Consider the following 14,493-nt stretch of genomic DNA (forward strand, 5'->3'; position numbering starts at 1 on the left):
GAAGCTGACACAATAGAATAGCTTGAAACCAGAAGGCAGAGGATGCAGTGAGCTGAGACCGCACCATTGCATTCCAGCCTTGGCAAGCAGAGTGAAACTCCATTTAAAAAAAAAAAAAAAAAAAAGAAGTTAGCCATTAGTAGAGCTGGGCTCTGCCACAGGAAACAGTATAATTCCTCACAGTGCAGCAGAGAGTGGATCCAGCCACTACCCACACTGGGTCACAACTGTGGCAAATAACTTTTCAACCCAATTAAGTTGGAGCAACCACCCAGGGGCTGGAAGGAAATGTTGCAATTCCAAGTTCCTGGAAGGAAACTGGCAATTGGCGGGCCAAGTTGTAGCTTTAATCCAACTGAGTGAAGGAAGGGGGAGAAAAGGCTACTGATACGGTTTGGATTTCTGTCCCCACCCAAATCTCATGTGGAATAGTAATCTCTAACGATGGAGGTGGGACCTGGTGGAAGCTGACTGGATCACAGGGGCAGATTTCTGCCTTGGTGCTGTTGTCGTGATAGTGAGCGAGTTCTCAGAGATCTGGTCATTTAAAAGTGTGTGGGTACCCACCCCTAAGCCTCTGTCCACCTACTCTGGCCACTTGAAATGTCTCACTCCCCCTTTGCCTTCTGCCATGATTGGAAGCCTCCTGAGGCCTCCCAAGAAGCAGAAGCTGCTATGCTTCCTGTACAGCCTGCAGAACTATGGGCTCTTTTCTTTATAAATTACCCCATATCAGGTATTTCTTTGTATCAGTGTGAGAACAGACTAATACAGTTATCTACAGAGAGCAAGATAAAGAAAAAAAGTGAATAAACCAACCTCACAGGTTAAAATGAGTTATGTCTGAGTAAATTATCTCAAAGTGAATTTTCTTGAAGCCAAGCAATAGAAAGGATAATACACTTTGATGTTTCAGTAAATCCATAAGGCTCCTGTAACTACCACTAAACGCGCTACCGGTTTTAAATGTATACCCACGCAAACACATAAAAGTGCAGCAAAGAACCGAAGCAAAGTAATCATTCCTCTTACCTTCCACAGGTCAGGTGATCCTTCTACAAGTTTGGCTTTAGTGCCACAGTATTTTAGGGCCAATTGCAAACACTCAGTTCCAAATTCCAAGTCATAGTCACTACACTGGTGTAGAAAAAAAAAATTAAGCTAAAACAATTTTAAGTAAAACTCAGCCTTTTATTTCATAATCAACTGCAATCAAAGGAAGAGCCTAGAGATATCAAGCTATTTAATCAGCTACTGATTGAGTTATAACATTCCCAATAGCTAAAAGCAAAACAAATTTTGAGTAGGAATACTGCAATCATCATTTGAGTTTCGCAATTCCTATATAGTTTTAAGTATAAAATAGATAGAATACTTTGTTTCCTTTGCATATAAGTTATATTTCCAAACATGTTTATATAGAATCTTATATTATAGCTGAGGATTATCATAATTGTTGATAAATATATATCTACATCTCAATCTCATATCTTGTATTTATAGCAGAACATTTGTAGTTCATAGTTATATTGCTTTAATATTTAAAATATCAATATATCCTTTTTAATTATTTACATTTTGCTTATATGTATGGAACATTTAGCATTTCATTGTGAAACAAAATGTAAAGGTACCACAAAAATTCAGTAAAAATAAAAAAAAAACAAAAACATTTTTTGGCATTTTAAGCAGAGCCATTAAAAAAATCCAAGTAAAATACAATTCAGCTGAGCAATATTCAGGGTACGTATCCTGTCTCCAAGTTCTATTTTAAGCACCAGATATACAAAGATAAATCACGCATGTATTGTGCCCTCAAGGAACTCAGGTCTAGAAGGGGAGGCTGATATCTAACAAAGCAGTTTGCAACAGAACCTGATAGATGCAGCACTAGCAGAATGTCCAGAGGTAACTCAGCAGATAAAATGCTTAATTCTATGTGAGGGCATCAGGAAGCCCTACCAGAGGAAATGGTTTGATCTCCATCTAACAGCAGAATAAAACTGGACAAGGGGATTACGTTTAAATCAAAAGGTGCCATGCAAAGTTACAGAGGTTTGAGTCATTTGGTAGACTTATATTGTTTTTCTTTTTTCTTTTGAGACAGAATCTTGCTCTATCACCCAGACTGGAGTACAGTGGCACCATCTCAGCTCACTGCAACCTCCACCTCCAGAGTTCAAGTGATATTCCTGCCTTAGCCTTCCTAGTAGATGGGATTACAGGGGCCCATCACCAAGCACAGCTACGTTTCTGTATTTTAGTTGAGACGGGGTTTCACCATGTTGTCCAGGCTGGTTTCGAAGTTCTGAGCTCAGGTAATCTGTCTACCTCAGCCTCCCAAAGTGCTGGGATTACAGGTGTGAGCCACCACACCCAGCTGAGACTTATTTTAGATAGGATATTCACGTAAGGATTGCAAGAAGGCAACATCAAGCACCCCATTGCCAGAGCTTTTATTATACTGAAGGTTACAAAATTCTAACTAGTGATTTGTAAAATCAATGAACAAAATATGACCAGATATACATAGAATCTTAATTAGACCAGAAGAGTCCCAGTTTGTATCCTCTATTTTTATATACTACATAAAATAACATATCTAGGTATTTTTAAAAGACTATTATGAACACTAGTTACATTCAAGTAAGTTGAGTTTGGTAAACCTTTGTTTAGTAGTTTGTGATTGAGATGTATGTACAATAAAGGAAGTTCTGTTTAAGACATGGTTAAATCTTAAAAATGACTAGCAATAACCTTAACTCTTTCTGACTCACTCCAGAGGGGCAGAGTATCAAACACATTCCTGAATTGCCTTAAAAGTACTCACAATGTGCCATATTGAAAGGAGTGCATAGAAATAGGCACTTCCTTCCTATCTCAGATAGTGGTGTGAAACATACTTGATGCTCTGTTCCCAGCTACAGTGCCACCAATTGCAAAACGAGTTCATAAACACTTGCAGACTCCTCTTTTGTGACCTCCTATTGGGTGCCCATAAACTAATATTATTTGAAGAAGATTATCTGAAGGAGATTATTTGAAGGAAACCAATAGTGGTGATAAAATGAAATCATTTAACATGGTAAAGTAATCCAAAGGCCAATAGAAAAGTGAGAAAAAGAACCAAGGAAAGGTGGTACAAACACAAAGCAACTAGCAAGATGATTTTAGTCAAGAAAGTTAACGAATGACAGAGGGTATTGCACAAAATATTTTGACATTTGTGATTCACCATGAGAGGATTATAGTTATAATGATATCAATGATCACATGAGAAACATATATGCAAACATATAGACACTGAAAACCATCTGCCTCCCCAAATTTGGCTCCCCAAAATAGTGCCAAACAGCCTTCTGCCTAGGCAAAAGCCTTAAGGACACTTACTAGAGATTCCCCCAAAAAGCCAGGTCAAGTCATTTTATAGAGAAGCACATCAACACACCCCACATAGAAAACTCACCACGTATAACCAGACCCTAAACATGAGCAGAAAACCCACATTTAACTGTCACTCAAGAAAATATTGTAACATGAAAGATCGAAATGGCAAAATAATAATAATAATAATAATAAAGCACTTGAGGAGGCTGTAGTTTTAAAAAAAACTATGGATCTAGGAAGATAAAGAATTTGAAATACATGACCAGGTAATATTTAAAAAGGTAGAAAATGAAAGAGCTGTATAACTCATCAGCAAAGTCAAATATCCAAATAAAAAGATTGAAATTTCAGGAAAAACAGGAAAAAAGGAAAACCAAGTAATTCAAGATATTCCAAAAACGCACAACACTGAATTTCCAGATTAAGAGAAATTAGAGTATGGAAGCTAATGGGTGAAAATATGCCAAAACCATTTAACAAAAATTCTCTAACAAGCTGTAATCCAAATAAGCTGGGACTTCATAAAAACAATAAAACTTATAAGAAGCCAATTATTCACAATTCTTAGGTTAATGATTTTAAACAAAGAATTCTACTCCCAGAGAGCTATCAAATTTGAGGGCAGATTATGAACTTTTCCTTACATCCAAAGTCTCAAAGAAATTTTATTACTCATGCATTGTTTTCTTTCCTACACATTTTTTAAGACTTTAAGTATTAGGTTAACAGCAAAATGTAACAAAAGGAAAAGATTGTCATATACCTTTGAGCCCCCACATACACACGACCTCTCCTACTATTGAAACCTTGTGAACAGTGGTATGTGTATCCACATCAGTAAACCTACACTGACACATCTTTATCATTCAAAGGCCACAGTTTACATTATGATCCATGCATAGTATAATACATTCTGAGTTTTCAAAAGTGTACAGTGATACACATCTATCTCTGTGTTAAATACAGAATAGTTTCACTACAGTGAAATTTCTGTGTACCACCTATACATATCTCCTGCCCAACCCCTTGCAACCACTCATCCTTTCAACACCTCCATAGTTTGTCTTTTCCAGAAATTCATAGCTGTAATTATAGAATATTTGGCCTTTTTACATTGGATTCTTGCACACCAAAACATTCATTTAAATTCCTTCCATACCTTTTGGTGACTTTATAGCTAATTTCCTTTAAGGAGCGAATAGTATTTCATCATCTCAATGTACCACAGTTAATCCCCTACCTAAGCTATCTACGTTGGTTCCAGTTTTGGCAATTATGACTACAGCTGCTATAACCATTCATGTGCACTTTTTTTGTTTTGTTTTCTGTTTTGTTTTGTTTTTTGTTTTGAGACAGAGTCTCACTCTGTAGCCTAGGCTGCAGTACAGTGGCACGATCTCAGCTCACTGCAACCTCCACCTCCCGGGTCTCAGTTCAATCAATTCAGCAGCAATTCTCCTGCTTCAGTGTCATGAGTAGCTGGGATTACAGGCACGTGCCACCATGCCCAGATAATTTTTGTATTTTTATTAGAGATGCGGTTTGACCATGTTGACCAGGCTGGTCTTTAACTGCCGACCTCGTGATCCACCTACTTGGGCCTTCCAAAGTGATGGGATTACAGGTGTGAGCTATGGTGCCCAGCCCATGTGCAGGTTTTTAATGTGGACATAACCCATTTGGATCTTATGATAGGAGTATATTTTGTAAGATGCTGCCAAACTGTCTTATAAAATGACTGTCACTTTGCATTTTATGTTTTATATTTAGGTCTGATCCATTTTGAGTTAATGGTTGTGACAGGTTGAAAGTGTATGCCTAGATTCATTTTCGGTATGTGGTTATCTAGAGCAGGCGTCCCCAAACTTTTTACACAGGGGGCCAGTTCACTGTCCCTCAGACCGTTGGAGGGCCGCCACATACTGTGCTCCTCTCACTGACCACCAATGAAAGAGGTGCCCCTTTCTGAAGTGTGGCAGGGGGCCGGATAAATGGCCTCAGGGGGCCGCATGCGGCCCACGGGCCATAGTTTGGGACGCCTGATCTAGAGTGTGAGCCTAGATTTATTTTTGGTATGTGGTTGTCTAGTTGTTCGAACAACATTTGGTTGAAAAGACAGCAAATCTTTGCTACATTGTATGGCATTTGCTTTTCTGCCAGAGACCAATTGATTATAGTTATGTGTTTCTATTTCTGGGGTATTTCATTCAATTGATCCATTTATCTATTCTTTAAGCCAGTACCACACAGCCACAATTCCTGCAGCTTTACAGTAACTCTAACAGTCAAGTAGTGTCAGTCCTCCAACTTTATTCTTTGCTTTCAATATTGCGTTAGCTATTCTAGGTCACGTGCCTCTTCAAATAAACTTTAGAATAAGTTTGTCAATACTAAAAAATACGTTGCTGAGATTTTGATTGTGATTGCAATCAGATTTGTAGATCATGTTGAGGAGAATTTACATCTTGACAACTTTGAGTCTTCCTATCCACAAACACGGGACAGCTCTCCTTTTATACAGTTCCTTGAAGTCTCTAAGAGTTTTGCAGTTTTTCTCATAGAAGTTTTGTACATTTTGTTTGACTTATGCACAAGTATCATTTTGGGGGTTGCTAATGTAAACAGTAATATATTTCTATTTTCAAATTACACATTTGTGATGGTACAAAGGAAGGCAATGGACTTTTGTTTATTTGCTTAGTATCCTGAAGCTTTTCCATTACCGTCCACTAATTCCGTAACTTCTGTCAATGCTTTCAGATTTCCCACAGAGACAATCCTATCATCTCTGAAAAATGTTTTCTTCCTTCCCAATTACAGTATTTAGTTCATTTTCTTCTCTTATTAGCTAGAAATTCCAGGACAATGTTGAAAAAGAACACTGAGAAGGCACATCCTTGCCTTGTTCTTGATCTTACCAGGAAAGTTCCTAATTTTTTTCACCATTAATAATGTTAGCTGTAGGCGTTTTATGGATTTTTTTTTAAATCAAGAAAGAACTCTATTTCTTGTTTTCCGAAATGTATCATAAATGAGTGTATTTTGTCAAATGCTTTTTCTGTATCCATTAATATGATCATGTGATTTTCTCTTTCACCCTGTTGATGTGGTGAAATACATCCAATTTTTCAATGTTGAACCAGTATTGTATATGTGAGACAAATTCCCAGTCAGTTGCGGGGTTTTGTTTTTGTACATTGTTGAAATCAGCTTTATAGTATTTTGGTAAGTACCGTGACATCTCTATGGTCATTGATCATACTTTCCTCAAAGTTTTTTTTGTATGGTTTATTGAATCAGGGTAATTCTGGCATTACAGAGTAAGTTAAGGAATTCTGGAAAATTTAGGGTAATTCTGGCATTACAGAATGAGTTAAGTTCAGGAAAACTGCAGAGCGTTGGTATAATTACTTCCTTGAAAGTTTGGTCAAAATTACCAGTGAACCCATCTAAGTCTAGTACTTTATATATTAGGTTCATTATTGACTCAATTTATTTAACAGATGTTGGTCTATTAACATTTCCTAGTTCTTCCTCTATGAGTTTAGACTATTATGTCCTTCAATGAACTGGCTCATTTCATCTAGGTTGTTAAGTTTTCAGGTTGTTTAGCACAGAGTTGTTCATTATACTCCTTTATTAGCCTTTTAAAGTCCATGGGATCTGTTATAATGTCTGTGTTTTCATTTCTGATACTGATTTGTGTATTCTTTCTTAGCTTGGCCCACCTATTTTATCTTGTCAAAGAAGCAGATTTTGGTCTGGTAGATTTTTCTCTACTGACGCCCTATTATCAGTATCATCTATTTCTGCTTCAATTTGTATTTGCTTTTTTTCTCCTTAATCTTTTTCTTTTTCTAGTTTCCTAAAATGGAAGCTTACATGATTGATTTTAAGTCTTTCTTTTTAAATATATGCATGCAATGCTAGTTTTTCCTTTAACCACTGTCCTTGTTGCATTCTGAAATTTGCTAAGTTCCATTTTATTTAGTTAAAAATATAGTTTTGAGATTTCTCTCTTACACATGTTATTTAAGAGTATGTTGTTCAGTCTTCAAGTATTTTTGGATTTTCCAGGTAACTTTATTGATTTCTAGTTTAATTTCATTGAAGTCTGAGAACACTCCTTGTGTAATTTGTCCTTTTAACTCTGTTAAGCTGTGTTTTACGGACCAGAAAGTTGTCTATCTTGTAGGATGTTCCATATAAACATGAGAATAACATGAAGTTTTCTGTTTGTGAATGAAATAGATGTCAATTTTACCCAGCCAATTTATACTGTCACTGAGGTCAAGGATGTCTTTAACCAAGTTTCTGCCTATGGATCTGCCCATTTCTGACAAAGGGGTGTTGGAAGTCTTCAAGTTTAATAATAAATCTACCTATTTCTCCTTGCAGTTCTATTATTTTTTGCCTCACACATAAGCATGTTCTGTTGTTAGATATGTACACATTAAGCATTGTTTTATATTCTTAAAAGACTGACCCATCTATCACTCTGTAATGCCCCTTTAGTAAATGTCCTCGATTTTGCAATATACTCTTTACAACTAATCTGTGACCACTTTCCAATAATGCTGTGCCACTTCATGAATAGGATAAGTGTCTTATAAAATAATCCTAATTATTCACTCCCATTCCTTATGTCATTGTCATTTGTTTCACTTATGGAAGCACACAGATACATAGTTGCTATTATCATTTTGAACAAACTTACCTGTCACATTAAGAAAAGTTTATTTTACCTTCATTGCCTCCTCAATTGAAATTTTCCCTTTCTTTATATAGATCCGTGTTTCTGTCCTATATAAATATCTGAAAAATATTTTGGACATTCTTTAAAAGACAGGTCTACTGGCAAAAATTTCTATTTTTGTTTTTCTGTGAAATTCCATTCCTCATTTACTTTTGAAAAATAATTCTGCAGGGAACAGAATTCTAGGGTGGTAGGTTTCCTCATGCAAACATTTTTAAAGTATTTTATTTTCTTCTTGCCTGCATGGTTTCAGTATAACATGCCTAGGTATAGTTTATTTGGAATTTTTACAGTTTGGTATTCCTGAAGCTTCCTGGATCTTTGGTTTGGTATCTAACAATGATTTTGAGAGATTTCCAGTCGCTGCTGCTTCAATTATTGCTTCCATTCCTTTGTTCTGCTGGTATGCCCATTATATGTGTGTTATGTGTTTTACAGTTGCCCCATGATTCTTGGATATTGTTTTTCCATCTTTTTCTCTTTGTTTTTCAGTTCTGCCAATTTCTGTGAAGACATATACTCAAGCTCAGATAGTCCTTCCTCATTCATGTCTAATCTGCTGATAAGGCATCAAAGGCATTCTTCATTTTTGTGATAGTGCTTCTGATCTCCAGCATTTCTTTTGGTTCTATTTCCCTATCTTTGCTAACACTGCCTACATCTGCTCCTGTTGCTATCTACTTTAACCCTGAGAGTCTTTGGCATATTAGTTTTATTTGTTTTAAACTCCCAGTTGGGTAGTTCCAATGTTGCCAATATCTGGAACTGGTTCTATGCTTGCTATTTCTTGTGCTTCATAACTTTTCCTTGAGAGCTGGATATCATTCCTGGGTAAAAGAAACTAAGGTAAATCAGACCAGTGCTTTGACTTTCTCAGTTCTCCCCCTCTCCCCAGAGGATGATCAGAGTGGAATAGAGTTGAGTGGGTAAGACTGGGGTTGGGTATGGGCAATAGTTTAGGCACTGATAAAACAATTCCTTTTGAGGGTGGGCCTCCTCGTTAAGAAGAGAAAGCTCTAGCATTTTTCAAAATGGTTGTTTCCCTTGCCCCATAGAAAGCACATAGAAGCACATAGGAAGATTTTTATCCAGTAATCATTTTAAGAAACAGGTCAAGCTGCTGGAACTAAAACTCCTAAATAAAACTCCTAAATCCTTAAATAGGATTTGCTTAATAAAAGTGTACATGCATTCTCATGAATATGAGGCACTGATTAAGAGCATGGACACTGAAGTCAGATAGATTTGAGTTCCAACCATGGTCTTGCCATGTTACAAAGTTGTCACACTATGGACAAGCTACTCAGTCTGTCTCAGCTTCTTCCACATTGGGGAACAGAAGATAAAAGTTATAAAAAACAAACATGACGACACATCTGATATAGCTGGTATAGTGGGTAGCTTATGACAAATTCTTAATAAAATCTAAATAATTACTGGTTATAAATGTAAGTTGTTAATGCTATAAATTGAGATTGAAAAGTAGGCAGATGCTAATCAATAACATCTGATGGTTGTGTAGCTGGGTTCTCTTTTCTCTGCAGGGAGATTGAGGGTTGCTCTGACAATATACACCATCTTCTCCTGCTTTTTCTTACACCTAGTGTCCATTTAGAAAAAGGGCAGATTCATTCATGTTGTTGCAAATAGTGGGATTTCCTTATTTTGTGGCTAAGGAACATTCTAGTGTGTACACGTGTGATCACATCCTATTCATCAATGGACACAGATTTTTTTCCGTATCTTGACTACTGTGAACAATGTGTCAATGATGTTTCAATGAATACGGGAGTATAGATATCTATGAGGTGCTTATTTCATTTCTTTGAGACATACCCAGAAGTGAAATTGCTAGATTATATCGTAATTCTATTTTCAATTCTTTGAGGAACCTTCACATTTTTTGCTCTAATGGTTATACCAATTTATATCCCCAGCAACAGAGTATCAAGGTCCTCTTTCGTACACACCCTCACCAACACTTATTATTTCTCTGGTCTTTTTACTAGTCATTCTAATAACTATGAGATGGCCTTTATCTTCACTTGAACAACTAGTTTCTGTGATCAACCTGGAAACTTGGCTTTACTTCTTTCATGGCTCCTCTGAAATTTTTATTGTAAACACAGTCTCTAACTGGAAGCTCCATCCATTATCTATCTTACCTTCTCTTAATGTACCCCTTTTAACTCACTGAGGCATCCAACCCTGTGAAACGTCCAATTGCTCTTGGTTAGAAAACCTATTTTCTTAGACTACTCTTTTCAACAAGAAGACCATGGCTAATGGCATGAATAATTTTATTACTAGCTCCCCAACTTCCTTGTACATCCATTAGATCTTCTTTATCAACCCTAACCACAAAACCACGTTACCTGTTTTATCATCTTAAATTATAGTTTATGTTTTTATCAGTCACACATACACATGGTATAAAGACCCAAATGTTGCTACAAGATCAGTTATGAAAAAAGTGTACCCACTCCCTTCACACCACTTTTGTCAGGATTGTCCCATATTGGGCATTCACGTCGGGGTCACCACCTGCATGGATCTGCCCCGCAGACCCTGATTCAGCAACAGATGAATAAAGTACACTGACACACAAGTATTATGCCTTCCCAGTTTGGTTGAGGGTCCAAGTAGCTTACAGACACCCTGGAGAGTGCTGTAAACAGTTGCAACTGCCAGCCCTTACTAGCCAGTTAGACTTGCATTTTTTTAGTAAAGTTTAATTGGCAAAGGTTTGAGTCAACACCACTAGAGTGGAAGGTTAAAGCACAGGTTCTCATGCCCAAAGCAAACACTATTAGAGGATAACATCCCTAGTCAACCTCCCTGTGAGAGGGCCATCTGCCTCAAAAGTTAGTTTTAAGACCACATGAGTAAACACGTTAGTTAAGTAAACTCCCCCACATGCCCTAGCTATTTGCTTTACTTATTAACCAAATGTAAGGGGGATTTAGGCTGCCTGCAGTGGAGACTTCTTCTGAAACTATGAAAAAACTCTCAGGTCTTCCAAAAGGGTTTGAGGCTATATTCTTATAACTTTATCTACTACTTGATCATTAATATTTTTGCCACTGTCCTGAGTGAATTCCCACACAGTTTATCCTCCTGATAGGCAATCATTTTTCACTTAACTATTCTAATTTTTTTTCCATATGTAACAGTCAATACTTGCTGAGTAACAAACATGGGCAAAAAACCTCAGTGGCATGTAGCAATCAACTTTTACTTCTTACTCATACAGTTGTGACACAGCTGAGGTAAATTTGCTCCAAGCCGCAGGTCTGTGGCAGCTGTGCTCAGTGTGTTTACTCTGCAGCTCAGACTAGAGGGACTGCAACCAACCAGAGTATGCCTTCCTTTTTTTTTGTTTGTTCTGTTTTTTGAAACACAGTCTAACTCTGTCACCTAGGCTGAACTGCAGTGGCACAATCTTGGCTCACTGCAATCTCTGTCGCCCAGGTTCAAGTGATTCTCCTGCCTCAACCTCTCAAGTAGCTGGGATTACAGATGCCCACCACCACACCCCACTAATTTTTCTATTTTTAGCAGAGATGGGGTTTCACCATCTTGGTCAGACTGGTCTTCAACTCCTGACCTCGTGATCTATCCACCTTGGCCTTCCAAAGTGCTGCGATTATAGGTGTGAGCCACCATGCCCAGCTCAGTATGCCATCCTTAAGGCAATAAAAGTAGCAAAAGAGGGCAAGTCCAATAGGACAAGCACACTTTTGGCCCTCCACCTGTATTGATCACATCTGGTAAAAATCTCATTTCCAAAGCAAATCAGGCAACCAAATCAAGGAGAAGGGAAACATACTCTATTCACCAGAAAGCCACTGCAAGGGCACAAAGTAGAATACTGTTGCTGAGGACTGAAGAATTGAGACTAATAATTTACCTTTCATTCTGTATCTCTAAATTACATTCTAGTGATGCTGCTTCTCAACTTTTCTGTCTTGGTTATCATCTCCAAAAGAATTTTGTCCTTCTTCCAAACTTCACCTCAGTGTATACTAACACTTCCCCTTCCCCATCCTTTCAATATCATAATTTTGGTTAAATCAGTATTGAGTGTTTAAATCAGTAGCTTTGTAAACACTACTCATAGCTGAGTCACATATTACTAGAATTAGTTTCTTGTACAATTCTTTGTTTCCCTGGAATTAGAGTTTATCTTTTGTTTTATGTGGTTTTCTGTATGCTTATGACTCATTCAACACTAGACACTTAGCTATTCATTTAAATCTACTCTCAAGATGTTCAGACACAAGGCAATGCACCAACTTTATATTCCTGGAAAGGTCACCCTTGCAATCCTCTGATGTTTTCCAACAGACTTGTCTTCTCTGCCAGTCACTCTGCCACCATCCTGAGAACTCCCTGTATCATCATCTTGGAAAGAGTCTTCATCTCTATCCCACCATATATCCCGTAGCTTCTCTATGCCATACAATTTGCTTCCCTGATTGACTTATTTTGGAACTCTCATTTTGGAGGGTTGGAATAAATCCTCCAATAGCTTTTTGTAGAGTGATAGACTTAAGGTGTTTATGGGTACAGCTCTGAGGTTAATATTTTTAGGTCTTTCTTCCTATACTGGATAGATTGCCCCCTCAAAATTCTTCCAGTCTCCAGCCTGGAAACAAAAGCTAAGCTACCAATATACCAACTGCTGAGTGGAGGCAGCAGCCATGGGCTTTCCTATTCAGCAGTCAGTAAACATATGGTTGTTAGTCACTGCTTTTGGCAACACACTCAGGCCTTCTACTGCATCCTGTGTTTTCCCAGTACATACAGAGCACTTCACCACCATCTGCCTCTGCTAGGGTGGTCATAGATTAGGAAAGGAGATTTAGAGATCAGACTGCTTAAACAGCTTTTGGCTAACCCTCCGTATTTTGTACCCCCGCTTCATTCTGTTCCAGAAGTACCTGGGGCTGCCAGGTCCTAGACATTGAGAATTCTAGAGCAGACAGTTTTAAATCTAAATTCTTAGCTTGCCCCAACCATTTGCTTGTAATTTGGCCTTCTCCAAGCTGAATCTGTTAGTGCTAACTCACTGGTTTTCCAGCTATTCTTCATTTTTCATTGTTACCTCTCCTATTCTTTTGAGGGTTTGTCATTTATTAGCCCTTTCTCGTAGCTTTAATGAGGTTTGAGTCCTCAGCAAAATTAGGTAAATGCTCAGTTGGCTATCTCTACCCAGAAACAGGAGAGAAACAAGAGAATGTGCATTCTAATTAGATAAATATTCCAAATTGTTTTCTATGAAGGTGGTTCCAATTTATATTTCCATAAACAATGTATGAGAATGTGGCAGGGTTATTAACATAAGGTAAATGGATACAAGTCAGAGGGACTCAAACTTCTGGAAAAAAAGTATTTCATAATATATAATGTGATTCTTTTTCTGAGAAGGAATTCTACAACTTTCAGAGGTTTTGTAACAACAAAAAATTAAGGTAGGAACCACTGTTTTATGGTAAACACATAATGGTCCACGGCTACAGATAATCTGATTACACATCCTTACAGCCTTAACGTCATTCACAGTATTATTTCTGCTAGGCAGCCCGGGAAGTGTGCCCAACCAAGAACAATATATACATTAGAATAAAACTAAATCAAAGGCATGCAAGCACAGGTTTCTCACGCTGCAGTTACAGCCCCATACTCATGATGTTTTAAGTAGAAACAAAGTAGACCATCTTACAATTAGGTAAACAATGAACACCTGCATTCAATTTATCATCTAAAACTCAAAACTTGAAGCATTTTGCATATATTTACATTTTCTGAATTATGCAATGTATTTTGGAATTTCATGAGACACAATTATCCAAGCAGCTTTGTTCTATCAGTTCATTTTATGAGTCAATAAACAACTTCAGACTAAGTCCACATGAGGCTAACAGAGCTACAACCACTACTCTTCCGGAAACAGTATGAATGGTATGGCTAAAAATAAGATTTCTTCTTTGGGTAATATTATTTAAATGGGCATACATAGAGAATTATATTCACAAGAAGTTTTCAAATGCCTATCAGTGGGGAAAAAAATAAACTTATCAGTTTATTCAAATTTTTCTAGCCCCACCTAACCAAAAATCCATTATAAACTTAGAGGCAACACCATCCATGTATTTATCAGTTAAACACTGCCCATTTTTAAAAAATAGTTTGATATGAAGGTCAACAGAATTGTCTGAAAACGTAGTTTTAGAGTTACTGATAAAATTGTTTCCTGTATTACTTCTTTCCCAATTATTTGACCTTCATATCAAACTATTAAAAACGAAGAATCTCCATAAAATGTTTTCCTCTACTGCAACTTCTTT

The 14,493-nt window shown here is 37.2% G+C and overlaps 1 protein-coding gene across 17 annotated transcripts in view; it reads right to left on the minus strand.

Annotated features, from left to right (window-relative positions):
- The window catches only part of CRPPA (CDP-L-ribitol pyrophosphorylase A), a 653,179-nt gene that overhangs the window by 547,627 nt on the left and 91,059 nt on the right, over positions 1 to 14,493 (minus strand). For 16 of the 17 annotated variants that reach the window (XR_012512151.1, XR_012512148.1, XR_012512150.1 and 13 more), the window contains one exon: positions 1,033 to 1,137. The exons of the other annotated variant lie outside the window; for it this stretch is intronic. Coding sequence is in view for 9 of the 16 variants with exons in the window: in XM_074379565.1 (XP_074235666.1) it covers positions 1,033 to 1,137 (105 nt within the window). In the remaining 7 variants the exon portion in view is untranslated. The remainder of the gene's footprint in view (positions 1 to 1,032; positions 1,138 to 14,493) is intronic. 17 annotated transcript variants of the gene reach the window in all.

This window comes from Saimiri boliviensis, chromosome 10 (genome assembly GCF_048565385.1).
Source record: "Saimiri boliviensis isolate mSaiBol1 chromosome 10, mSaiBol1.pri, whole genome shotgun sequence".
NCBI lineage: Eukaryota > Metazoa > Chordata > Mammalia > Primates > Cebidae > Saimiri > Saimiri boliviensis.